This window comes from Alosa pseudoharengus, unplaced genomic scaffold, assembly GCF_046254945.1.
Source record: "Alosa pseudoharengus isolate Yale_2024_CS ecotype anadromous, Long Island Sound unplaced genomic scaffold, YU_APseudo_1.1 YU_APseudo_1.1_scf_1, whole genome shotgun sequence".
NCBI classification, from domain to species: domain Eukaryota; kingdom Metazoa; phylum Chordata; class Actinopteri; order Clupeiformes; family Clupeidae; genus Alosa; species Alosa pseudoharengus.
This window is the reverse complement of record NW_027468564.1, coordinates 1,420,809-1,446,839: the sequence shown is the minus strand read 5'-3', so window position 1 is coordinate 1,446,839 and position 26,031 is coordinate 1,420,809. Positions and strand designations below refer to the sequence as shown.

The window sequence follows — 26,031 nt, the reverse complement described above, 5'->3', positions numbered from 1 at the left end:
CACATCCTTGCAGCATACAGTCTCTTTCACTGTAACATGTCCGGGGTTGCACCATCTATTGTTAATGTACAGCACCAGTCCACCTCCCTTCTTTTTGCCAGAAAGTTTACAGTCTCTGTCCAAACGAGCTACACTGAAGCCGGGCAGCTCAACGTTAGAAGTGGGGATATGGTTTGTTAGCCACGTCTCCGTAAAGCATAACAAACTACATTCCCTATACAACTTCTGGTTTCTTACCAGGGCATCCAGTTCGTCAGTCTTGTTAGCCAGTGAGTTCACGTTTCCCATCACAATCGATGGAACTGAGAGCTTGTATCTCCACTTCTTCTCACGACGCCTCGTCTTCACTTTTACTCCCGCTCTGCAACCCCGAAAGCACCACAGTTCCTCTGGGATGTTGTCGCGAACACAGCCAGCATTCCGTCGTAGTGCGATCAGCTGATTCCTTGTGTACACAAGTTTGCTGTCGCTGGAGAGTTGTAATATGTCCGTATCTATAGGATAGAATAAAAACACTCCTCAAAGTGTGTAATCCAAAAAGTTGCGAAGTAAAAAGTAAACAAAAGACGTAGAAACAAACTCAAAGACACGGAGCTACTAAGAAGGCTGCCACACTTGTCGGCACCGGAATCAATGTGTGTCTTATGTCAATTAGTGACTTATAATGACTAACAAATGGCTAGTATGCTACTAATATACATGTTAGTAAGCAGCTAATTAATGGTGAAATTGTGTGTCTTAATATAAAGTGTTACCACTAAAATATAATAATGAATCATAATTATGATCATTATGGACATAGATTGAAGTTTTCCATGAAACATCACTCATCATAAATTAATACAGTTACAAAGTAACTACATTTCAAATACAAAGTCAGTGTACAAAGTAAGTACATACAGTAAGTGTATATGTCATGCAAAAACGTATGTGTGAATTATTCTAGCGGAGTACAGTGTATTGATTTCTTATTACGCTTCTTTTTTTCCCGTAGATGCAATTCTACAGGAAGTCAAAGCAAAACACAAAACTTGGATGATAGAGAAGTTTCGTAAGATTCATGAGTGTACTGAGGATGGGAAGAACAAAACACCCCTGAATAAGATCTACACTGAGCTCTACATCACAGAGGGAGAGAGTGAAGCCGTCAACACTCAACATGAGGTTCGGAGGATTGAAACACAGTCAAAATCCCAAAAGGCAAGCAAAGACAAAATCAACTGTAATGACATCTTTAAGTGTTTACCGGACGAAGAGAAAATTCGAACTGTGATGACCATAGGCATTGCTGGCATCGGAAAATCTGTATGTGTGCAAAAGTTAATTCTGGACTGGGCAGAAGGAAGGGCCCATGAGGATGTTGATTTCATATTTGCACTTCCATTCCGCCAGTTAAACTTGAAACAAAAGGAGTCATATACTCTTCTCAAACTCCTCCTTGTCTTTCATGGACTGAATAGAAAGAACATAAATCCACATATGCTTGGTAAGTTGAAGATCATGTTCATCTTTGATGGTCTGGATGAGAGCAAACTCTCCCTTAATGTAGAACAAGACATGCATGATCCCCTGGAGACTGCATCAGTGGATGTGTTGATAACCAACCTCATCACAGGAAATCTACTGCCTAATGCGCTTATTTGGATAACCTCCCGGCCAGCAGCTGTCAAATGGATCCCTCCTAATTACATAGACAGGTGGACAGAGGTACAAGGATTCAATGACCAACAGAAGGATGAATACTTTAAGAAGAAGATTGAGGATCCAGAAAAAGCGGACACAGCCATCGCTCACATTAAAAGGTCAAAGAGCCTCTACATCATGTGCCACATCCCCGTCTTCTGCTGGATCTTAGCCACTGTGCTTCTGAAAATGATCAGTCATACCAGCACCAGTGACTTGCCTCAAACACTGACTGAGGTCTATATCTGTTTCTTGCTCACTGAGACAAACAGGAAAGGCCAAAAATATGGCAAAGGCTTTGAACGAGATGATAAAAAACGTCTGGAGTCCAACAAAGACGCTATTTTGAAACTATCTGAACTAGCATATGAAGAACTGCTGAAGGGTAATATCTTGTTTTATGAAGACAGTTTGAAAAAGTGTGGCATCAATGAAGAAGACATTACATTGTACTCTGGCATGTGCTCTGAGTTCTTCATGAGTGAGTGTGCTGTCGACCAACATAAAGTTTATTGCTTTGTGCATCTGAGCATTCAGGAGTTTCTGGCTGCTTTGTTTGTGTTTCACTCCTTTGTGAATAAGAACACAGAAGCCCTGAGACATTTTACCTCACAAGAATCTGTCTATAAACGTCTGACTAGGTTATTTAAGAGGGGCTCGAAAGCCTCTTCCAACCTTTCTATGGCTGAGTTTTTAAGAACTGCAGTAGATAAATCCATGCAGAGGGAAGATGGACATCTGGATCTTTTCCTTCGCTTTTTCCTAGGCATATCACTTGAGTCCAACCAGAAACTCCTACTAGGCCTTCTGACACGCACGGAGAGAAGTTCAGACAGTCTCAAGGAAACAGCCAAGTATATCAAAAGAATTCTGAGTGAAGACAAAAAAGTCCCTGAAAGATGCATGAATCTGTTACTCTGTTTATTAGAGATGAAGGACAACTCCCTTCATCAGGAGATTCAGCAGTACATAGACTCTGGAGAAGAGCTCTCACCTGCCCAATGTTCAAGACTGGCCTACATGCTTCTAGTTTCTGAGGAAACACTGGATGAGTTTGACCTGACAAAGTACAAGACAACAAGAAAGGGTCGTAACAGACTGCTTGTAGTATTGAAGGCTTGTAGGAAAGCAGGGTGAGTAGCAGCTCTGTCATGCATTTGAATTATATTATTATACATTATATTGAATTATTATAATAAACTACAGAGCAACAAAATCGCTACTTAATACTGGTGATGTAATATCTTTTAAAGGAACCGTATGTAAGAAATGAAATTCAATTAATCATAAAATGGCCCTGATTTGTCACTAGACATTAGGAAATCATGCTAATTTCAAATACTTATTTCACTGACAACAGTAGTCCGGCCAGGATATCGTCATTTAAAAAAGTTAAGTTGCAGCCCTCAACTGATGTTGATGTTTACATATTTGTGTTTTAGCCTGATCCGCCACCCTCCACCTATCTAGTAATCAAAAAGTCAGTAGTGTTTCGGCATCTGGGTTGCCAGCTCTGCTCTAGTTACCACATCTGCGGTGTACACCGCTCTACAGTATTTTGAAAGTGATTGTAGTACCAGTTTTGGCCAAAATCCTACATACGGTTCCTTTAAATTTAGATCATTAGCAATTATCAATCTGCCACATGTGTTATGTTACTGCAGATTGGTTGGTTGTGATCTCAGAAAGGAGTCCTGTGAGGTCCTAACATCTGCTCTTCAGTCAGAAAACTCCCTGTTGAAAGAGCTGGACCTGAGTTCTAATCCTCTGGGGGATTCTGGAGTGAGGTTGCTGTCTGTTGGGCTGAACCATACTAACTGCAAGCTGGAAACACTGAGGTTAGTGATGTGGTTACAATATGATGAGGTCAACAAAATAGTAACTGTAGGCTACTTATTACTGGTATTGTATTAAGGGGTATAGTGGTAATGTAATATCTAGTTACCCTGACTTACCTTTTATATGTCTGGTGAGTCACTCCCTGCATGTAGTTGTTAAATAACACTGTTAATTAACACCAAGATACCCCAGTTGGCATCAAATTTGCAAATCAATTTGACATCAAGATGTCATTCATACCCAATCACTCATTCTCACTCACTCATACTCACATACTCATTCACTCATTCTTACTCATGCATACTCATACTGCACTGGTATTTCCTGTAAATAAATATCTGGTTATATTTTGCTGTATATTGGCAAAGCAAAGTAACAATATAAACTTACTCTATTCCCTGCAACATGTATATGTGCAGACTGGGAACATCGGTCACTGTGTCTCAGATGGCATACTTCCGTCAGAACACTTTCATTCAGTGCCCTGTGTGCACTGTGTGCTGTGTGTGGAAATTTCAACAGAATTGTGTTTTTTAAAATCAAACACCAACTCTGTGCACTTAACGGAAATTACATTCGCAACATTTTATCATGTTATTAGTGTCAATAGTGAGACAGTGACATGGTCGTACTGTGTCAACACATGAACAGTTTATGTTATAACGTGCTTGTCCATCTGTAAAGTGTGTTTTCCACCGCTGCTGCTCCAGACAGTGCCACCGTCCCACCACGCGCATCATGTACTGTGTGTAGGGCACCAAAGGACAGAGGGGGCACCCAAATGTAGCCAATTTAGCACTACAGTAGAAGTTTTACTGCAAACTGCGTTTCACTCTTCCTCAAGAACGTTTACAATGGGGTCATTCCGTGCCAAATGAACAGATGCCTCCCGTCTGAACATCTTGGATTTGCTTCATAATGCCCAACAACTACTGTGCAAAAGCTAATATCTACTTTATTTTTCTGAAATATGGAGGATTAAAACAGGGTCATTAGTCTTATAAAATGTTGTTGTTTTTTAAATGTAAAATTCCTTGGGTCATTACTTCTGAACAATTCATGCCAGATGCTTTACATTTTCAGAAATATTGCATGACTGTAGATGTATTAGATGATGGATGATATGTCCCAGACTTGAATATTTGTCAAGTTATGTTTTTCTGAATATGGTATTAAATTAAAAACATAAACTTTTGACCACTATATCTTCAAGCCGAACCACATCAGATTGTTTATATTTCTATATCAAATGCATATTGTAGTGAATTATTAACAAGTAGAAATATGTCTGAAATCAAAATGCATGATTTATGACACGTTAAAAATGACGAAAATAATTTCACATATACACTACCACTTGGAAATGTCCATTCCACTACTGTTACACAGTTTATATTATTGTTAATATTGTGGTAAAGACTCGATGCTCTTAAAGTGACACTGCACCATGTAAGTCACACAGCATTTCAGAAATTAATGTTTAAAACACACAGTAATGATCTGAAAATTATTAGGCCTTTTATTTTACTTTAGGTGTTTGAGTTATCATTTTTAGATATCACTGCAAACTGCAGACCTAAAAATGTAATTGAAAGTGATACCCTTTTTTACATTTAGTATCCACACACCTTGCATAGTACTTTGTCATATAATATTGTTGAACTCTTTTGCAGACTTGCTGATTGTAAGATCGCGCATAATTCCTGTGAGATTGTGGCTTCAGTTCTGCAGTCAACAAACTGTCTGATAGAGCTGGACTTGAGTGAAAATGACCTGGGGGATTCTGGAGTTATCCTTCTCTCTGAGGGACTATCTAGTCCCCATTGCAAACTGCAGACATTAAGGTTGGTGCAGGGAATGCATTTCCTGATATTATTTTGTATTTGCTTGTGTACTCAATCTTTGTTGTTAATAATATGTGCGATATCATGAGAGGGTTTTTCTATGAAGTAGGCAGGATGTAGGGCAGTCAACAGCCAAAACGTGAAGCCGAGCAAACAGAGCAGTCTTTAAGTATTAGTCCAATACAAACATTCAATCTAACTCAAAAGATTTCAGGGTAGCAAACAAAATATAACTTCACAAAGTCCATAAAAATTAGGATTTACAAAGTCGGTCTCCTTCTACAAACTGTCCTGTCCCTTTGTTCTCTGTCGAGTGGAGGCTCCTGAAATAATTCTCAGGGGGGGGCAATTTTTCTGATAACGATTAAGGTGGCCCATTCAATGGGTACGTTAAGCAAGACAATATCAATTTGTTGCTAGATGACTAACTCATACAGTGATACCTCTTGTGTCTACTAGATGGCAACACACAACAGAAAGATTTCCCCTCTAGCTACATAAGTTACAGGTAGAAAGTGTTGGATTCCCTGGTTGCGTTGTGTTTTGGATCGGCGATTAGGTGATGATTTATTGTATTTGGTAAAACAATGAATAACAGATCACAGGCTAAGTCTCGAACAGTAAAACTGTGCAGACTCTTCTGTTGAGCTTTCCAACAGAAGATGCTCCTCGAGTCGCTTCCTTGATCCGTCTCAGAGTCAAAACCTAAGACAAAGCCTATCAGGAAATGAATGGCAGTACCTTTCAAACATATCTGTTTGCAGTAAGGTAGCACTCAGAAGGTGGCCAGTGAAAGAGAACCTTGCTTTGGCGTGAGCCAGGATGGTGTTGCAGACCTCTTTAGACAGCCTCTTCTCCTCTTCTCTCAAAGCCGTTCTGGGTCTTATGGCTCCTGTTGCTTCTTGCAGCTGCTGTTGACAGGAGTCCCTGAAGGCAAACAGACCAATGTGTTTGTTAGTACAGTACTGTAGTCTATGTGATGCACAGGTATACACAATTTATCCACTTGAAAAGTAAAAAGATTTTAGTATTAGATTTCAGTAGATTACCTACTTAAAATAGGCAGGGTTGCATAAAGTCTTTAATGTTTAAAGATGAACTGAACTGAAGTAAAGGTGATATAACAGATGTATTTTATTTCTTCTCATTGGTACAATGATTAAAATGGCTGAATTTATTAAAAGGGATAAAATTGTACGTTGAAAGTGTTGTTGTTGTTACACGGGCGCCGCCATGTTGGATTTCAACAATCGGCTACGTCACTGGCATGGTAAGCTACTCAGCACTAGCACTAGCAGCCATAGCAGATAATGAGTCTGAGGCTAGCTGACATGGCTGAGGAAACTAACATTAGGCCTAGCTGAGTTACATATTGGCCATAAGCCGTTTATCACAATAATAATATCACAAAATCTCATACAAAATGAAACCAAACTAGTGAAACAAAGGCGAACACTTTAACAGGGGAAATTAATTGGCCATGAATCATACTGAACGCTATTTTGTCAATGAGCAGAAACACACACGACATTCAAACTATTGATAAGATGTGCACTATGGAAACTGGTCTGTAACTTTGGACGAATAAATGCCATTGACTCGCCATATCCTGACTTAAAAAACCCTTTTCTTGCTTACTTTATCGCAAACTCGGTGGGGCAGCTTGTAGTCTTTTTCAATTCATAGAAGGGCGAGCCCACAGTCTATGTGCCATGGAGCCGTTTTTAACTTCGGCTTCGTTCACCCAATGCAGTCACTGGTCGCAATTACAAAGTCCGGGAAGGTTTGTTCAATCGTTTAAAGTGCAGTGCAATAGCCTATCTGTCCCCTTTGGAATAATATCTCGAAGTAGCCTCAGATGAGGTCCAGTGTTAGGCTACCATACGATCCAACCTAGGAAAGGCAGCTACCCAGCAAACACACTAACGTGGCCGCAACGTGATTTTCCAACCAATGTTTACGTTGCCGCCACGTTAATTTCCAACGTGGCGGCAACCGGAAAAGTGAAAGACGCCTTGATGTTGCCGCCACGTTATTTAACAACATTACCGCGACATATCGGCGACATGCAGGCAACCTTCCTGCAACTTAATGGCCACGTAACCGCAACGTTATAGCAACATTGAAACCCATGTTGGAGGTCGCCAGAATGTTGTCAGGATGTTAAAAAAAAACAGCTCTGGGCGGATCTGCAGATGCAGTCCTCATTTGCCCACTCACTTGGTTTAAGAAGAACAGAGCGACATTTTACATTTGATTACACCATTTATTTAAATTCATTTAATTTGGGAGTTCCTGCCGATGACTTGATGTGCTGCTGCTGCTGCTACTCCTCCTCCTCCTCCTACTGCTGCTGCTGCCGGGCCTGCAAGCAAAGAAGAAAACCTTTAGCTTTCAGGTAAGAGCTGCACTTTTTTTGAATTTGTGCAGACTGTCCCGAAGTTTTACTTACGTTTTATTGTGCTGCATACTCCAGGTTCCGAGCAGTGGCAGCTTCTCCTTCCCCTTCAGGTTGCTGCCTCCAAATTTAGTAGTGTGGGCTACAGAAAACAACATTTCAATTAAGAGAGGCACAACATAGCCAACGTTTTCTGTCACCAACCATGAGAGAAAGGGTTCCACTTTCATCTCACACACACAGGCTACTAGCTCGTGTCTTAGAACATGCCAAACTAACGTCTTCTCTGGGGAGTCCGTTACTGCATATATCTCATATAAAATCATAGCACACCATCTACTAATTACACTTGTCATATTCAATAACATTCACATATCATATTAATATTAAAACACTAACATTACAGTTAGGGTTGCCACATTTGATTTGTGAAAATCCGGGACATTGATTGCCGACCCCCCCCCCCCAAAAAAAAAAAAAGTTATGATTTTGATTCATGTTAAATGCCTTTCATTATACTAGGCCTATTACTGGTTTTAAATAATAATGTATTAACAAATGCTGTAAATGGTAGGCCTATAGCCTACTGTTTAACTATAAATGGTGCATTGTCACTTAAGGTTGCTGAGTCTAAACGGTTCTTATAATGCCCTTTCACCAGCTATTTTAAGATATAAGGCTAATCCATAAAACATTGACAATACTATGCATAATATTAAGTTGTTAGCCTACCCACTCCGAAAAGTTACCCATTTTCACCCTGACGGCGTTGTGTAGGCCTACTGTGTATCTCTTTTTCTTCGCCGCTGGCCCTGACTTTGATTGTAGGCCTATATCCTCCTCCGTCTCGCGCCCCATTTTATCAAACCAAATCGACCCGAAATTTCTTCTTTTTTTTTTACTAGGCTACCCTCTCCAATCTGTTGCCTACCCGCACGCACTCACTCTCTTGTATGCTGGCTGCGCGCGGCCGGTTGTTAGGTGATGCTGTCAGTATATCTATGCTGAGGTAAACTTTCGTTTCGCAGGTCTGCATTACAACCAATCAAATAAGCGCATGCCTGCCTCCGACAGCAGGATACAATCAAGATAACTTAAGAAATATAGTAGGATTGCAGGAGCGGAACGTAGGTTTTATTGAAAGTGAAACTAGGGAATACTTAGAAGAAAAATAGAAGTGCCTTTGCACCAAAAAACGGGACATTTGATGTCCAAAGATTATCAATTTTCCGGGACAGACATTAAAAAAAGAGAACAATCCCGGGAAAACCAGAACGTGTGGTAACCCTAATTACAGTACAGCAAAGTACAGTAACAAAGCAGTACAGTAAACGTAATTCTCTGATTGTTTTTTTTCAAAGTTATCCTAGCATGCTACATGCTAGCCCCATTCTAATGCAATTGCTGCTACGCGATGCTAATCACTCGCTAGCCTTAACAATCTTTGCTAGCAGATAAATTACTCACCGGCGTTCAAATGAAGTGGATAAAGACGTGAAAACAATGAGGGAAGATTAAGGACAAAGTAGAAATAGTAAAACGACTTAAGAGGTATTAAAAATGATTCACGATAGAAAAGTGTCAAGGAGTAAAAGGTTTTGATTCAAAGTCTATTCATTCAAGTGTAACGTTATCGAGTCCATTGAACGTAAAATAAACGAATTCTGGTAGCCAAGCAACACGCTTGTCAAAATAAAAGCATTTCCCGTTGACTAGAAAATCGTATGTCCTTCTTCTGGATTTTTAATTATTTTGTTATTTATTCAATTTATGTACCTATTTATTTAACATTGGCAACTCATTTTGGGTTTAGTAACCAATGCTTAGGTGGGTTACACCTTCACCCCTCTCCATCGACTTTGTTTGTGCATGCACATAAAAATGTCAAAGCAAAATAAGATTTAGGTAAGCATAGACAATTTACTCTTAACCTAATGTTACATCTAAAAGGCAAGCTCAAATTAACAATGTTTGGTCTCCTCATTGCCAATGCACATGCTGCAGAAGGTGGTACTCCTCACATCTGGTGTAGAGTAGAGTTACAGGCATAAAAACAAGATTAGTCAGACTTTCAAATGAGGAGACAGCACTCAAAAAATCCTTCATAGAAATGCATGGGGTTAGTTTGTAACGCCAATATGGCTGTTGTCTACACATATCCCACCCCTTCCTCGCCAAAATGTCGACATGTGTATACATTGAGCCAATCATGTGGTGTGACTACATTGAGCCAATTATGTGCTGTGTTGTGCAGACATCGTGCCAATCATGTGTTGTGAACTCGCCACTGGAGCACACTGGTGTCGTCAAGGCCGTAGCCAGGATTTTTCAAATACCGAGGTCAGGGGCGTCGCTAGAAATTTTGGGCACCCCCCCCCCCCCCTTTTGACAACAATCATATATTTGTTCAGACTATAACATGTTTTGTTTATAACTTGAACCAACACACTTTTCCACAATATAATTTTTTTTAGATGCACCTATATCTGAGCCTTTTCCCAAATTGGCTTTGGATATTTATACTGGACCCTGCTCCATCTGTTATTAAGAATGAGCTGCTTCTCCTCATCAGTGTAGCAAATGTTGCATAATTTGCAGGGTCATAGGCTGCAGATCTTGTAGGCTACCTTCTGACACAGTGAGTGTCACATCTTGACTCTCACTTGGGAGGGCCCTTCACCTATCATTTCCCTCTTCTCCTCTTTCTTCTCAACTGCCTGATTTCTATCCCTTGTCTCCTGTGTTGGATTTCTTAAAACAACAACAAGTCTCTAAATTACTGAACAATAATTGATATCATTTGACAATAGGTAGCCTAATATTTGTGCCATGAGATAATATCCTTCACAACATTATCCATCCTATATAACATTGATGTAGCTTCGTTTTCAATGCAGGTTAGCTAACTGCATCTCCACTGAATTCCAACATACATTTTCATTATTTAGCATCTCATTGGTAGCCCTAGGCCTACATTTCTCACCTTCCCTCCTTCTCTGTCTGCTCTTCTGCTGGCTTTCCAAACGTTAACTTTGTGACAGCCTTTGTTCAGGTCAGGTGAATTAAGATTAGCCTACTGGCAGAAATTAACAAGACGTCAAGTTTATTTTGAAGTTTATTTTTAAACTATGTGAGCTGCGTTGCGTTCGTTAATTAGTTTAGGACACACTCCGCGATAGCCGACTCGACTCTACTTTCGTTTTGACATGTCCTAGGTAGGCTATCACGTGACGGTCCGTTGATGCAAAGATAATTGTCTCGTCGGCTAAGCCTATTTGTAGCCTACTTAATAAATGAAACGAAACTTGAAGAAAAAAATACCGAGGACATGACCTCGGTGTCCTCTATGGTAGCTACGGCCATGGGTGTCGTGAAGCCTTGTGCACGCGTATTTCTGCCGAATAGGATGCCCGATGAGTACCCAAAAAGCGTAGCAATATGACTGCCGAGTGGAGGGACTTGCCTAAAAGGACTTTGGAGCAGTCAAACTCAGCTAGCTAGACACAATTGTTCTTGTATAGCTGTCTTTGCAAACTTTTTCATTTCGCTTGATATTTTATTAAACTGTGAGTGTGTGAACAGAAAGTATTAAGACATTCTTACCTTTTTTTTCTTTTCCAGGGACGGAACTGAAGAGGGATCGATCCACCATTTTGGAGACAACCGGAGGCAACATTGATAACCCTGACTCAGTTGCGACAGCAGAACCAGCATCTCTACGGCTTAAGGACAACTTCAGCTTGATAGAAAACTTGCAACACTTAATTGACATATGAACTGATGTTGGATTGGCACCACTTAGCCTACTTGCTGATCGAATAATTTGGTGAATACAATAATAATTGAATTATAATTAAGCTGGTGTTGTAATGTAGAATTATTTTCTCATGCTATGATTTCATACAACATTTGGTTATATGGAATTATTTGTTTTCTTATTGGACAGGAGACAGCTATTCCCAAAAGTGGGAATATCCCAGGTCAATAGAATAATCTGGTGTTTTAAGGTTAATTAGTCGGCGGCAGAATTAATGTATTGAATAAACACAGTATTTGTGATCGCAGGGTTGTTACCTTCGCCACTCGGCCTCAGAACCTTGAGGTTACAGCCAAACAAAACACCTTTGATTATATCATTACCCAACACTCCTACTCACACAATTTCAAATTGCTTAACCTCTTTTCAGCCTTGGTAACTGAATACTAAAATTAAACTTAGGTTGATTGTCAGTTATCAGTCTTATCCTGTGGGTCATGTGCACTGCTGTTATTTTCTTATAACTTAAATTTGGACTATAAAGCATAGTTTGGATTGGATTCTGATTAGCAGTCAGTGGTTTAGCTACTCTCCACCTCAGCCTCTCCAAGGTCTTTATGCTCTCTCCTGGTTGACCAATGCCTACCCTGCAACGTGGTTTGTTTGGACACATCACTTGAATTCATGAAACACATGAATTTTACTTGAAATGTTAATAGAAAGAATTGTCAATGTGATTTATTAATGTTTTCCCTACATGCATTTAAAATAAATGATTCATCAATTCAGTATCTGAATATATTTGATTGCTATTTTTCAACTGGGTCAGAGTTTGTGGAAATTAGAAAATTGTAGTTCTGGATGGTCAACATTAATCTCAGTTTAGCATTATTTTTGTGGGGATGAGTCATCAGGTAGTAAATAAACAGTACAAACCAGTGGTCCATTTTTCTGGCTGGAAGATAAATAAATAAAATCTCTGATTATTATTGCATTTGATATAACCTCAGCTAACAATTGGACAAAATGGCAACGTTACCAAATGACCATAGCGCCACGTTGCGGCCACGTTATTTACACCACCAAATGGCAACGTTACCAAATGACCGTAGGGCCACGTTATGGCCACGTTGCTCAAGTCACCAAATGGCAACGTTACCAAATGACCAAAGCGGCACGTTGCGGCCACGTTATTTACACCACCAAATGGCAACGTTACCAAATTACCATAGGACCACGTTATGGCCACTTTGCTCAAGTCACCAAATGGCAACGTTACCAAATGACCATAGGGCCACGTTATGGCCATGTTATTTACACCACCAAACGGCAACATTACCAAATGACCTTAGCGCCATGTTGTAGCAACGTTGCTCAAGTCACCAAATGGCCACTTCATAGTGGCAACGTTGTGGCCACGTTGCAGGAAGGTTGCCAGAATGTTAGTTGGCCGTGACCAACTGGCAACTTATAGGCAACGTGGCTGTTTAGTTGTGTGTTAGCTGGGTAAACACCTTGGAAACACTCTTATGTCAAACTCCACAAGCTAGCACTCCGACCATAGAGAGTATAAACCATGACTCCGACGATATCACAGATCGATAATAATGCGTTTACTAGCTGGTAACTAAACCACAGCGGGTCTGTAAACAGAATCCAATGTCCCATTCTACTCACCCTGAAGCCAGTTGTTCACCGTCTCAGGGCAGATTGTTGATGCGAGGGAGTTTAACTCGCAGTGCTGCTATCCAAGAGACTCGTGCAATATCAACATCCACAAGGTAAAAATCTGCAAACTCTCCACTAATGTTAGCCTAAAATAAACGGCAAACTCGTGTATCCTCCGTGTATCTGGGGTCAACTTGGGGTAACGAAGTTTTTAACAGTTTCAAGGGAGGGAGAGAGAGAGCCCGTGTGAGTTACGAGTGCCAGTAGTCCAGACTGCGTTAGCTTACATTGCCGTGACAATGCGTGTTATATAGCTTATTTGTATATGCACCGTAGCCTTCGCATAGGCCTAATGTAGTGGTGGTGAGTGAGTATGCAGTTGTGTGGAGGATGTACAGTAGGCAATGTGTGTGTGTGAGGGATGGAGGGAGACAGAGAGACAGCGTGCGTGTTGCTGTCTCAAGCGCCCCTCGTCCAGTTTTCTACATGACCTGTAGGCTAGGTTTACAGTAGCCTATGTTGTTCTGCACAAAATGTGTCTATGTTGTACATTGCACAAAATGTATACCCCCCGAAATAAACACATACATAAATAAACATATTTTTCCCGTCACTTTGGCTTCCTCGAACATTTTCCCTACGTTTCGCCACTGCTTTGCAACAGATAGATTCCAGTGTCCATGCTCCGGCAGCGCCCACACAGTCATTTTCACCCAAATGATCCTACTGAAGGTTGAGCTGGAGCCTGAAACCGATCGTCCCCCATGTAGTGGTAGTCAAGACACAGGCCTGTCCCTCACAGGCTCAATTGTGTAACCCATGCCATTAAAATTACTAATTTTCGTGTATACATAATATGCTGCAGCTGTTGCCTATAGAACTTCTCAGGTCCTACCATGCCAGTGACGTCATTGAAACTGGCAGCGTTCTAATACTAACAAACGCAATTTTGGTGTTGCTTAAAAAAGGCTACGTATTGATTTTTTTAATTACATTTTTTAGTGTCATTTATTTTTAATTGTCATAATCAACACATTATCAATGTTGATTCTTTCAGTTCAGTTCATCTTTAAAGGAATATGCCACCCCTAGGTGAAATTGGGTCACTCCCCGCAGTCCCTAGAGTTGGAGGAGTGAGCCAAAGCGTTTTATAGCCGACTCAGCCATTGTCCTAATCTAGAAACGGCCCGGTTAGCTTTAGCTTAGCGTAGTCGCTGTAATCCGGCGATTCCAGCTAGCATGTCGTTGCAAAAGTGAATCAAATAACTAAAGATTTTTTATAATTATTTCTCGTAACCTGTACATTCACATCGAGTACAAATATCAATGCAAATTAACACGAAGGGATTTACTAGACCAATTTAGATTTGGAACTATTTTCGGGCATAGCACCGGCAAAGCACCGCTGCCAGGCGCAAAGACATCACGCAGCATCTCTTCGGGAGCGTTGCCCACCATCGATGGCAGTATTTTATCCCACTCTGCACAGCACAAACACTCCATTTCAGTCGGCATGGGTTGGCACACTCCACACACACCACCAGTTCGTGTTTTCTCTCGTTCTCTCATCCGACTCGCCTTGACTAGTTGCAACGTCCTCTCTTCCCTATGGAGGTAAATTTGTCTCAATAATATTTGTATATGCGCAGAGGGGGATCCACAAATATTTCTTGATTTGCATGTGTGTTTTGATATCTACAAATAAAAAAATCATATTTGTAACTCGTATATTGATTTTTACAAATATAGATGTGCATTTGTAAATAAAATGCCTTAAAACCGAAAATTTCATTTGTGAAATGTGATTCTGCATTTGTGGATCACCAGCACACGCATTCTTCGCTTTCCAAAGTTACGTGTTTTTGAGACGTTCTTCACATGAAAGTCACACAAATCCACACGTAAATAGGCCTACTTTAATTCACCGGCACACAGAAATCGAAATCCAGTAGATGGCGACATCCACAAATATTTCTTGACTTGCATTCGTGTTTTGACATCCACAAATAAAAAAATCATATTTGTAACTTGTAAATTGGTTTTCACAATTGTAGATGTGTATTTGTAAATGAAATGGAATTTGTAAAACTGAAAATTGCCTTTGTGAAATCTAATTTTGCATTTGTGGATCACCAGCACACACAGTTTTCGTTTTCGCATTTGTGGATCAGCATTTGTGGATCACGTATTTTTGAGACAAACTTTGCGCAGAGAAGCCACCCAGATCCACAAGTAGCCTGCTGACACTTTCTAATCCAGTAGATGGCAGTGTTGTTCTATTGGACTCATAACCAAAGATTCTTTGCTCATAACACACAGAGCTAGCGAACCTAGTTCTTAAATCTAACAAGTTATGCCTTTTACAACAAGCTTTTTGATGGAAAAGTGGTGTTTAATTTCCATAATCTTTGTTTAGTAAACGCATAAAACCGTCAGTTTGCAAGCGAAATCAAGAATTACGATCTTTGAGTTTGTTTATAGTTACCTAGCAACTGAAGCTTTAAGTGTTAAAACCAAAGATTCTAGAACAGAGTTATGAACATCAGATGCTTGAAATCTCGACCTTATTAGTGATTGATAGCCTTTTATGCGCGGTGTTTAAGCAGGCCGTGAACAAAGGGTTAACTTATAGCCTACAGGTAGAAAAAAGAAAAAATGGTGATAATATAATGTTAGCTAAGTTAGTTTGCCTGCTAGCTAGCTTATCAGTAGGCAAGGGAATTTATGTGATCTATTTACCAGTGCAATAGCTACTTCTGTCTAAATAATAGGCCTATTTACCTCTCCTTATTCAGTGGAAAAAGATCAATTGGGCCTTTCACACGGTCAGTTCTTGCAGTTCATTCCTGAGTAAAAAAAAAACGCATAAAACCGTCAGTTTGTAATATAGGGCTACAAGAAATGTGGTAGCACAGTGGTTAGAGGAGTGAGCTCTGACCCCAAGGATTGTTCGTTCAAATCCAGGCTCAGCGCAACATCATATAGCAAAGTAACAATATGAACACACTCCATTCCTGGCAACATACTGTAAATCCTCAAATTATGGCTGGGATTCTATTTATAGCCGGGCCTCGGATAATAGCCATGGTCGTGGTCGATTTGGACAAATAAAGGGCTATCAGTAGGGCTATCAGTCCACGAGCACTAGAAGACAATGTTTCGATTTAACTCAATCAAATAAAAGAGCTCTTCTTAATATGTTATATTGTTGGTTGGTTTAATATGATTGAGTATACAAATAAGTCGTTGTACACCATGGGTCTCCAACACGTTGCTCTCAAGATACCAGTCGCTTGCTACCCCCTTCTGAGTTTGCAAGAGGCTGAAGCAGTTAGGCTACTAGGCTTAGCCTAGGCCCACTACATTTAAACATAATTGTTGCCGCGAGGCATTCCAGCCTTCAAATTTAATAAAAAGTAAATCATACATAATTAAAACTCAATTTAGGCTACTTGGCTACACAATACAATTTCCATTAAACACAGTGCACGTTCACAGCACAATAAGCGGGTGGAAATCCCAACACTCTTTCAACTACATAAAACTTAATAGTGAACTATCAAATATCCCCCCAGATTTCAGTGTCCATCAGTCCCAACATTTAGCAATATAATCAAATCCCAAACCAAACTGACAATCTTCTGCTTTTTCTTCTGCTTTTTGCCTACCTATCCAAACGAAACGCAAGTCTCCCAATAAAACGCCTTAACTTGCCTTTATCTCGCCAATTTGTTAAGGCGTGTCTGGCAAGTTGTTATTTTATGAGTAACCTTTTACTTTATTTCTAAGAATAATAATCTACAACAGATCGCCTAAGAAGTAAAGGTCTGCCTCGGATACAAGCCAGCCCCAAATAAAGACCTGTGCTTTGCGCAGCCTAAGTAAATACAAGACCCCGATCACAATTTGAGGATTTACGGTATGTGCAGACTGAGAACATTGGTCACTGTGTCTCATATGGCATACTTCCGTCAGTACACTTTCATTCAATGCCCTGTGTGTGCTGTGTATGTTAATTTCAACAGAATAGTGTTGTTTTAAATCAAACACCAACTCTGTGTACATGACATGTGTAAATGACATTCGCAACATTTAAGTATCATGTTATTAGTGTCAATAGTGAGACAGTGACATGGTCGTACTGTGTCAACACATGAACAGTTTATGTTAGAACTTGCTTGTCCATCTGTAAAGTGTGTTTTCCGCTGCTGCTCCAGACAGTGCCGCCGTCCCACCACACACATCATGCACTGTGCGTAGGGCACCAAAGGACAGCCAATTTAGAAGCTTTACTGCAAACTGTTTCATCTTCCTCAAGAACATTTACAATGGGGTCATTCCTTGCCAAATGAACAGATGCCCCCCGCCTCAAAATCTTGGATTTGCTTCATAATGCTATTATACCCAACAGCAAAAGTTTAAGCTTGTATCTACTTTATTTTTCTGAGATATGGAGGCTTAAAAAACAGGGTCATTAGTCCAATAAAATGGTTTGTTCTTTTTTAATGGCAAAGTTCCTTGGGTCATTAGGCCTACTTTTGAACAATTCATGCTAGATGCTAGCCTGGGTTTTCCCATGCTGCCTTATGCGCGCGATCTTATTCACGCCGCTAGGCAGCGTTTTCACCTCAATGAAGGAACCAATCACAGAATGGAGGTGGGACAGCAAGACGATGACGACATACCAAAATGGTTATGAGCTACGTACAGACGATGTTTGGAAGTTTCAGCTCTGTGCTGCATTTGCAGAGCAATTGCCACGGCCCTTTTTTCCTTTGACACTCATTTCCCCATTCAGTTCACTGCGGGTCCAACCAATTAGCCCAATCAGCCACAGACTTTATTAGGCAACACCTGTGCCCACAGCCCTTCCTTTGTTCAAGCCACATGGAGGAATCCTTGTTTGTTGCTGCTGCGAATGTCGTGTCCTGCCTTGTGTGCGTTTTTTTAACTATAGACCACACACACACACACACACACACACACACACACATACCTACTCCTGCTCCTATCCAGACAGTCATACACACACAACCATAACCATACTGGATGTAGCATCAATAAAAAGGATTGTGGAATTACAAGTGACTGGACTAAACTGTTCTCACAGACACCTCCACTGGTATCAAGCCAGCCACCTACACCTCCCTCTCAAACCTCCTTTTCATGGTCCTTCGAGCCCGGAGTCTACTGATGACCAGTGGAGATGTCCAGTCACTCCTTGCCCTCGCTACTTCAGCCTGATCGTCCACGCCGCCAAGCCCAGCTTCCTGCCCGGTACGATGACTTCATCCTGCAATATAGTCAGCGACCACAACATCCTGCTGAAGCACCAGAGCCACAACCTCTTTACTCCGCAGACATCTTTGGTGTTGGACCTCAGTATCAACCACAGCATGAGGATGAGGAGGAGGAAGAGCCACCTCAACTACCCAACGAGTATGATGAAGAGGAAGAGCTGGAACCACTGCAAGAGCCGGAGCCAGTGACAGAGAGAGAGACTCAGGCAGACTCTCCAAACCCTCCCTCATCTGTCTCTTCTGGAAGAGCCTCAGCTTTGATTCCTGACCCTCAAACTGAGCTCTTACAGCAGTTACTCGTAGAAGTAAGAAATCAAGGTAGACTAATCCAGCGCTGTATGCTTAGTGGCCAGTCCTCACGGTCTCGTTCACTGCCATTCCCTTGCCCTGATAACCTTGGCCCTCAGTTAGTAGCATCACCAGCCCAGCCTGCTGCAAATCCACCTCAGGCTACCACAAGTGACCATAGGCCCTTTCCTCCCCCACCTCAGCAGCAGCTTTCTTTTTCCCTTCCTGTAAGCCGTGCCTCTTCCATTCAGCCCCTAGCTCAGTCCTGGCAGCCCACGAATCCTCTTGACCATAGTCAGTTTCCTGCCACCTCTCAAGTCTCAGTCTCACGTAACCCCTTGCTCCCAGCCTACACATTGCCACCTCAAACTGTCCCTGCAGCAATGGCCCGCTCTGCCCAGTCAGTGTACCAGTCCCGCAATGTGCAGCCTCACCACCTTACTTCTGTGGCCTCTCCAGGCCATTTAGCTCCTCCTTCAGGCCGATTGCAGTCATATAGAAAGGTAGAAGGTCCCTCATTTCCTTATCTTACTAGTGAGGATGAAAGCCAGTATATGATGTTAAAGAAGGCCCTATCTAACCTGTTAGACCCAGGAGAGTCTGAGCAGTATAAATACCACATCTTATTGGATCACTTAAAGGTAGATCAGGCGAGGCGACTTGCATTAGCTTATGTCCATGCCCAAGATCCCTACACTCAAGCTATTCGGGCCCTAGATGAGCGTTATGGTCAACCCAGACAGCTTGCTCTGAGAGAGCTCCGGGCTATAATGGAGATGCCTGCTATCCGGATAGGTGATGGTAGAGGTCTAGATCAGTTTTCCCTTAGAGTACAGGCCTTAGTGGGTCTCCTCCAGTCCATGGGCCACGAAGGCCTCTCTGAGCTTACATGTAGCTCACATGTTGAGAGGCTACTAGAGAAACTACCCAGTGAGCAATTTTGCCAGTTTAAGAGAAGCATGAGTTTGAGCAGACCAGGTCCCCTTTCCTATAACCTCCTAGATTTCTCCTCCTGGCTACGACATGAAGCCCGCTGCCAGCCCAGAAGGGAGAGAACCCTTCAGCCTGTCCGGCCAAAGCAACCACCCTCTCACCCCTTCAGAGCTACAGCCATACTCCATGGTAGTAAGACTTCCTCTCAAGTGAACTCCCCTAAAGTCCAGATTGCTCCTCCTAAAGCCTGTCAGCTTCCCCCCAACGCCTCATCCGAACGCTGTCCAGTGTGTGCTTACTGTAACTCCCCTGAACATCATGTCAGTAAATGTGAGGACTTCCTCCACCTCACAAAAGATCAGAGAACTAGTTGGATCAAAGAGCAGAAACGCTGCTGGCGATGTGCACGAGACCACTTTGCAACCCAGTGTGATCTGAAGGGACGCTGCAACCAGTGCAACGGGAAACATCTGCAGGTCCTATGCAACATCAACCAGAGGCAAGTGCAGAATTTCTACCTAGACCATCCTAGCGATTGCAATAAAGTGCTGCTGAAGGTGGTTGATGTGACCCTGCGCAATGGAAACAAGTCCCTAGACACGTATGCCATATTGGATGATGGGTCCGATCCTGCTGTATCCTGCTGCCCAGAAACTTCAGTTGGAAGGAGAGCCTGAGAGCCTGACGCTGAGGACTGTGAGACAGGATATCCAGACTCTTAACGGTGCCGACGTGTCCTTCACCCTCATTCCAAAGGCCCATCCAGAGAAATCCTATGCCATCAGGCACGCATTCACTGCTGACCAGCTTTCCTTGTCTGAACATTCTCACCCTGTGAAATCCCTCCAGCGGCGCTATGCTCATCTCCGGCAGATTCCCCTGAAACAACATGATAATGTAAGCCCTCTGCTACTCATAGGAGCTGATCATACTCACCTCATCACTCCAACCCAGCCTGTAAGGTTAGGCCCTCCTGGAGCCCCTGCAGCAATCAAAACCCGTCTCGGCTGGACGCTACAGGGTCCTGCTAGAGATATTGTTAGCTCTCCCTCCACCAAGTGTCATTATACCTCTTTTAAATGCCCACCTGATGACATCCCCCACAATGTGAAAAAACTGTGGCAGCTGGACACTTTACCTCTGAGGAACACGAAAATGGTTGTCCGCTCTAAACAGGACCAAGAGGCAATTCAACAGCTGGAGACTCAAACCATTTGAGTTCAGGTCGATGGCGTCCTACGGTATGCCACACCTCTCCTACGAGCAGATCCCTGGCCCTCTCTGAAAGCTCCCAAGGAAGCAGTTATGTCCCGTCTTCGCAGCTGTGAGAGGCGACTCCTCCAGAACCCCCCACAGGCGGAGACCTATACCAGAGAGATCCAGAAGTTAGTTGATGCTGGGTATGTCAAGAAGTTATCGTCATCTGAAGTAGCTGATGCTCCCGAGTCTTGGTACATACCTCACCATATTGTGCGTCATAATGGAAAAGACCGCATTGTATTTGACTGTTCCTTCTCCTATCAGAATCAATGCCTGAATTCACAGCTGCTCCCTGGTCCAACCCTTGGGCCTTCCCTCCCTGGTGTTCTCCTCCGTTTCAGGCAGCACAAGATTGCCATCAGCGGAGACGTTAAGTCCATGTTCCACCAGGTGCGCCTGCTACCCAGAGATAAACCCCTCCTTCACTTCCTCTGGCGTGACCTGGACAGTAGATCCCCTCCAACTGTGAATGAATGGCAAGTCATCCCATTTGGCACAACCTCCAGTCCATGCTGTGCCATTTACACCCTCCAGAGGATCGCCAAGGATGCACAGGCAGATGAGCACATTACCCATTCCATACACCAATGTTTCTATGTGGATAACTGCCTTTAAAGTCTTCCCACACCAGAGGAAGCTAAGGACCTCCTTCACAGCCTGCGCACAACCCTCTCCTCTGGTGGCTTTGAGATTAGGCAATGGGCCAGTAATGACCCCAAGGTCATCTGTGACCTCCCTCCAGATGCCAGGTCAGACCAGGCAGAGCTCTGGCTGTCACACCATCCTTCCCTTGATCCCATGGAGTCTACTCTAGGCCTTCACTGGAATTGCCATACAGACACCCTGAAATACAGACACAGAGCCATTGAAGCTACTATCCCAACCATGCGTCACGTCTACAGAGTTCTTGCGAGCCAGTAAGATCCCCTTGGCTATATCCTCCCCACAGGTGAATGTGTCCTTCCTAATGGCGAGGTCCCGCGTTGCACCCAAAAAACAGCTATCCATTCCTCGACTTGAATTGTGTGCAGCCCTCATTGGAGCTCAGCTACTCAACCTCCTCCAAACAGAGCTCACCCTCAACATCAGACAGGTTACTTTATGGAGTGACTCTACCACCGTCCTCTTCTTCCGGCTTCTCTCAGACTCATGCCGCTATAAGGTCTTTGTTGGAACCAGGGTGGCTGAAATCCAGGAGCTCGCCAAAGGCCAGGAATGGCGCTATGTGGATTCCCAGAACAACCCAGCAGACGATCTAACTAGAGGGAAGCAGCTGTCTGATTTAGCTAAGCCCTGCAGGTGGAACCAAGGACCTGCCTTCCTCCTGCAACCCCCTGACCTGTGGCCAATTAGCCCCATCATCGATCAGTCCGAAGATCCAGTAGAGCTACGTAAGCCCAGTTTCTGTGGTGCTGTATTTCTTGGCCCAAACCACTCCATTCCAGATCCTACCCAGTTCACTACCTTTCAGGATCTCCTTGACTCTACCGCTGCCTCCTGTCATAGGGCGGCAGAGACTCCTGCAACACCATCAGCAGAAACCTTCCTCGATGCAGAGATTTCCCTCCTAAGACAGACCCAGCTGGATTCCTTTGGGAATGATCTGGCATGCCTTCAGACCCACAAACCCCTTCCAAATTCCAAATAGTCTTCTCTCCCTTGCTCCAGAACTAGATTCAGTATCAGGTCTCATCCGAGTAGGTGGAAGGTTACGGCAAAGCAGTGACCTGCCTCCTGATGCCATACATCCAGTTGTGCTGGACCCTGCCCATCCGATCACGAAGCTTATAATTAAAGATTGTGATGACCACTTACACCATCCTGGTCCGGAGAGACTTTTTGCTGAGCTAAGGAGGCGGTTCTGGATCCTGAGGGGTCGTGAGGCTGTCAAGAAACATCAGCACAGGTGTGCTAAGTGCCAGCAGACCCGTGCCAAACCCCTTATTCCCCAAATGGCTGATCTCCCCCTTGCTCGCCTACGCCTCTGTGAACCTCCCTTCTATTCCACCGGTACAGATTGTTTCGGGCCCTACACTGTGAAGATTGGCAGAAGAGTAGAGAAAAGGTGGGGAATTATTTTCAAATGCTTGACAACTAGGTGTGTACATCTAGATTTACTCAGTCACATGAATACAGATTCCTTTTTGATGGCACTGCTCGCAGGGGCAAACCTTTTGAGTTGCTTTCAGATAGAGGTACCAACTTCATCGGTGGCACCAGAGAGCTACAGGAGGCCTACCAATCCCTGACTCCTGACCTCCAGGCAATCCTGGCCAAGCAGAAGATCTCCTTCAAGTTCAACCCCCCACACGCGCCCCACTTTGGCGGGACGTGGGAGCGTGAAATACGCTCAATCAAGATTGCCCTGCAGACCACCCTAGGTGCCCAAGCTGTCGCGGAAGAGGTGCTACGCACAGTCATGATTGAAATTGAAGGTATCCTCAATTCAAAGCCCCTAGGTTATGTCTCCTCTGATGTTGCTGATCCTGATCCGGTGACTCCTAATCTGTGGCTTATGGAGCAAATTTGCAATCCAAATTTGGGGGCGGCTGTTTGGAAGTTTCAGCTCTGTGCTGCATTTGCAGAGCAATTGCCACGCCCCTTTTTTCCTTTGACACTCATTTCCCCATTCAGTTCACTGCGGGTCCAACCAATTAGCCCAATCAGCCACAGACTTTATTAGGCAACACCTGTGCCCACAGCCCTTCCTTTGTTCAAGCCACATGGAGGAATCCTTGTTTGTTGCTGCTGCGAATGTCGTGTCCTGCCTTGTGTGCGTTTTTTGAACTATAGACCACACACACACACACACACACATACCTACTCCTGCTCCTATCCAGACAGTCATACACACACAACCATAACCATAGTGGATGTACACCAATAAAAGGATTGTGGAATTACAAGTGACTGGACTAAACTGTTCTCACAGACACCTCCACTGGTATCAAGCCAGCCACCTACACCTCCCTCTCAAACCTCCTTTTCAGACGCATTTGATAGACATTCGTAGCGCCCAATAAATGGCTCTGGGCATTCGTAAACCAAGTCTCGAATACGAAGAAAATGTGTAGTTCCCAGACCCCATCTCAATGAGATGAGGTTTTGCATTAGCCAGGCTAGCTAGATGCTTCAAATTTTTAGAAATATTGCATGACTGATGTGCTCAAAGTCAAAATGATATGTCCCAGACTTGAACATTTGTCAAGTTATGGTTTGCTGAATATGGTATTAAATGAAATAAATAACCTTTTGACAACTATATATTCAAGCCGAACCACATCAGATCTTTTACATTTCTACAGTATATATAAAATGCATATTGTAGTGAATTATTAACAAGTAGAAATATGTCTGAAATCAAAATGTATGATTTATGACACGTTACAAATGACAAATATAATTTCACATCTACACTACCACTTAGAAATGTCCATTCCACTACTGTAACATTGTGTATATTATTGTTAATATTATGGTAAAGACTCAATGCTCTTAAAGTGACAATACATAATTTATAAGTCAAACAGGATTTCTTCAGAAATTAATGTTTAAAACACACAGTAATAAACTGTAAAATATTAGGTCTTTTACTTGAGGTGTTTGAGTTGTCATTTAAATGTTGGCACTGGCTCCAGATTTCTCAACCGCGATTTTCATGAGTTTGTAAATGCTCCCTCCTCTTCCGCTATGTAACCAAGATGGCGTCTGTTGACGGCAAAAAGTATCTAACTTTCCACACTCAGCCATTATGAGTGCACCATTCGGGGACTAGCAGGGCACTTTCTGTCATCGGAATTTTCAAATTAGGTATTGTAACATATGTCACGACTACCTGGGTCACAGTAGCAATGACATAGGGGAGACCACACCGTTTGTTAAGTTAAATCCAAAATAATTTATTAAAACATTAACTTATACGATGAAAACATAATTTGAATAAATAAATGTATCAAGTCAGTAAATGAGAAGCAAGAGAAAGCTAATCAAACGTGTAGTGCAGATCAGTAAAGTGTAGGCTATGTGTAATGCAAAAAGGCAAAAAGGATGGTGCTGCCGCCAGCATGGAGGCCAGAGCAAAGCCCAGCCGAGCAGTGAAGACGCACTCCGCAGAGCAGAGCCAAGCATAACTGTCGTGACATAACTGCAGAAGTACACCATCTGAGACACAGCCTGTGTCTTATTTGCTGTTCTTAAATTAATTTAGGGTCACTACAACAACTCCTACAGATGGAGGTATCAGCACCTGTTTTTTGTGAACATGAAAGGACGTGTGTAACGTTTTGTAGAATTATAAACCTTGTCACATCCTGAAGTTCAGCTTCTGTCTATCCGACTGTAATTCTCATTGCAAACTGCAGACCTTAACATTTAATTGAAAGTGATACCCTTTTTCACATTTGTTATCCAAACACCTTGCATAGTATTTTGTCATGTAATACTGTCAAACTCTTTTGCAGACTTGCTGATTGTAAAATCACACATAATTCCTGTGAGATTGTGGCTTCAGTTCTGCAGTCAACAAACTGCCTGATAGAGCTGGACTTGGGTGAAAATGACCTGGGGGATTCTGGAGTTATCCTTCTCTCTAAGGGACTATCTAATCCCCACTGCAAACTGCAGACATTAAGGTTGGTGCAGGCTATGCATTTCCAGATATTATTTTGTATATGTTTGTGTAATTCATTTTTTTTGTTAATAATATAAGTATATATACTCTTTTGATCCTGTGAGGGAAATTTGGTCTCTGCATTTATCCCAATCCGTGAATTAGTGAAACACACTCAGCACACAGTGAACACACAGTGAAGTGAAGCACACACTAATCCCGATGCAGTGAGCTGCCTGCTACAGTGTGGGGTTAGGTGCCTTGCTCAAGGGCACTTCAGCCGTTCCTACTGGTCGGGGTTCGAACCGGCAACCCTCCAGTTACAAATCTGAAGCCCTAACCAGTAGGCCATGGCTGCCCCTATGTGTGATATTATGGGAGGTTTTTCATTGAAGCAGGCAGAATGTAGGGAAGACAACAACCAAAACCGAGCAAACAGTTTTATTTCAGAG

At 42.7% G+C, this 26,031-nt stretch overlaps 1 protein-coding gene across 5 annotated transcripts in view; it reads left to right on the top strand.

The window, feature by feature from the left end:
* LOC143119887 (NACHT, LRR and PYD domains-containing protein 3-like) overlaps nucleotides 1-26,031 on the top strand; it is a 191,514-nt gene that overhangs the window by 113,097 nt on the left and 52,386 nt on the right. For all 5 annotated transcript variants that reach the window (XR_012986330.1, XR_012986331.1, XM_076281340.1 and 2 more), the window contains 4 exons: nucleotides 995-2,816; nucleotides 3,348-3,521; nucleotides 5,196-5,366; nucleotides 25,431-25,601. Coding sequence is in view for 3 of the 5 variants with exons in the window: in XM_076281340.1 (XP_076137455.1) it covers nucleotides 995-2,816; nucleotides 3,348-3,521; nucleotides 5,196-5,366; nucleotides 25,431-25,601 (2,338 nt within the window). In the remaining 2 variants the exon portion in view is untranslated. The remainder of the gene's footprint in view (nucleotides 1-994; nucleotides 2,817-3,347; nucleotides 3,522-5,195; nucleotides 5,367-25,430; nucleotides 25,602-26,031) is intronic.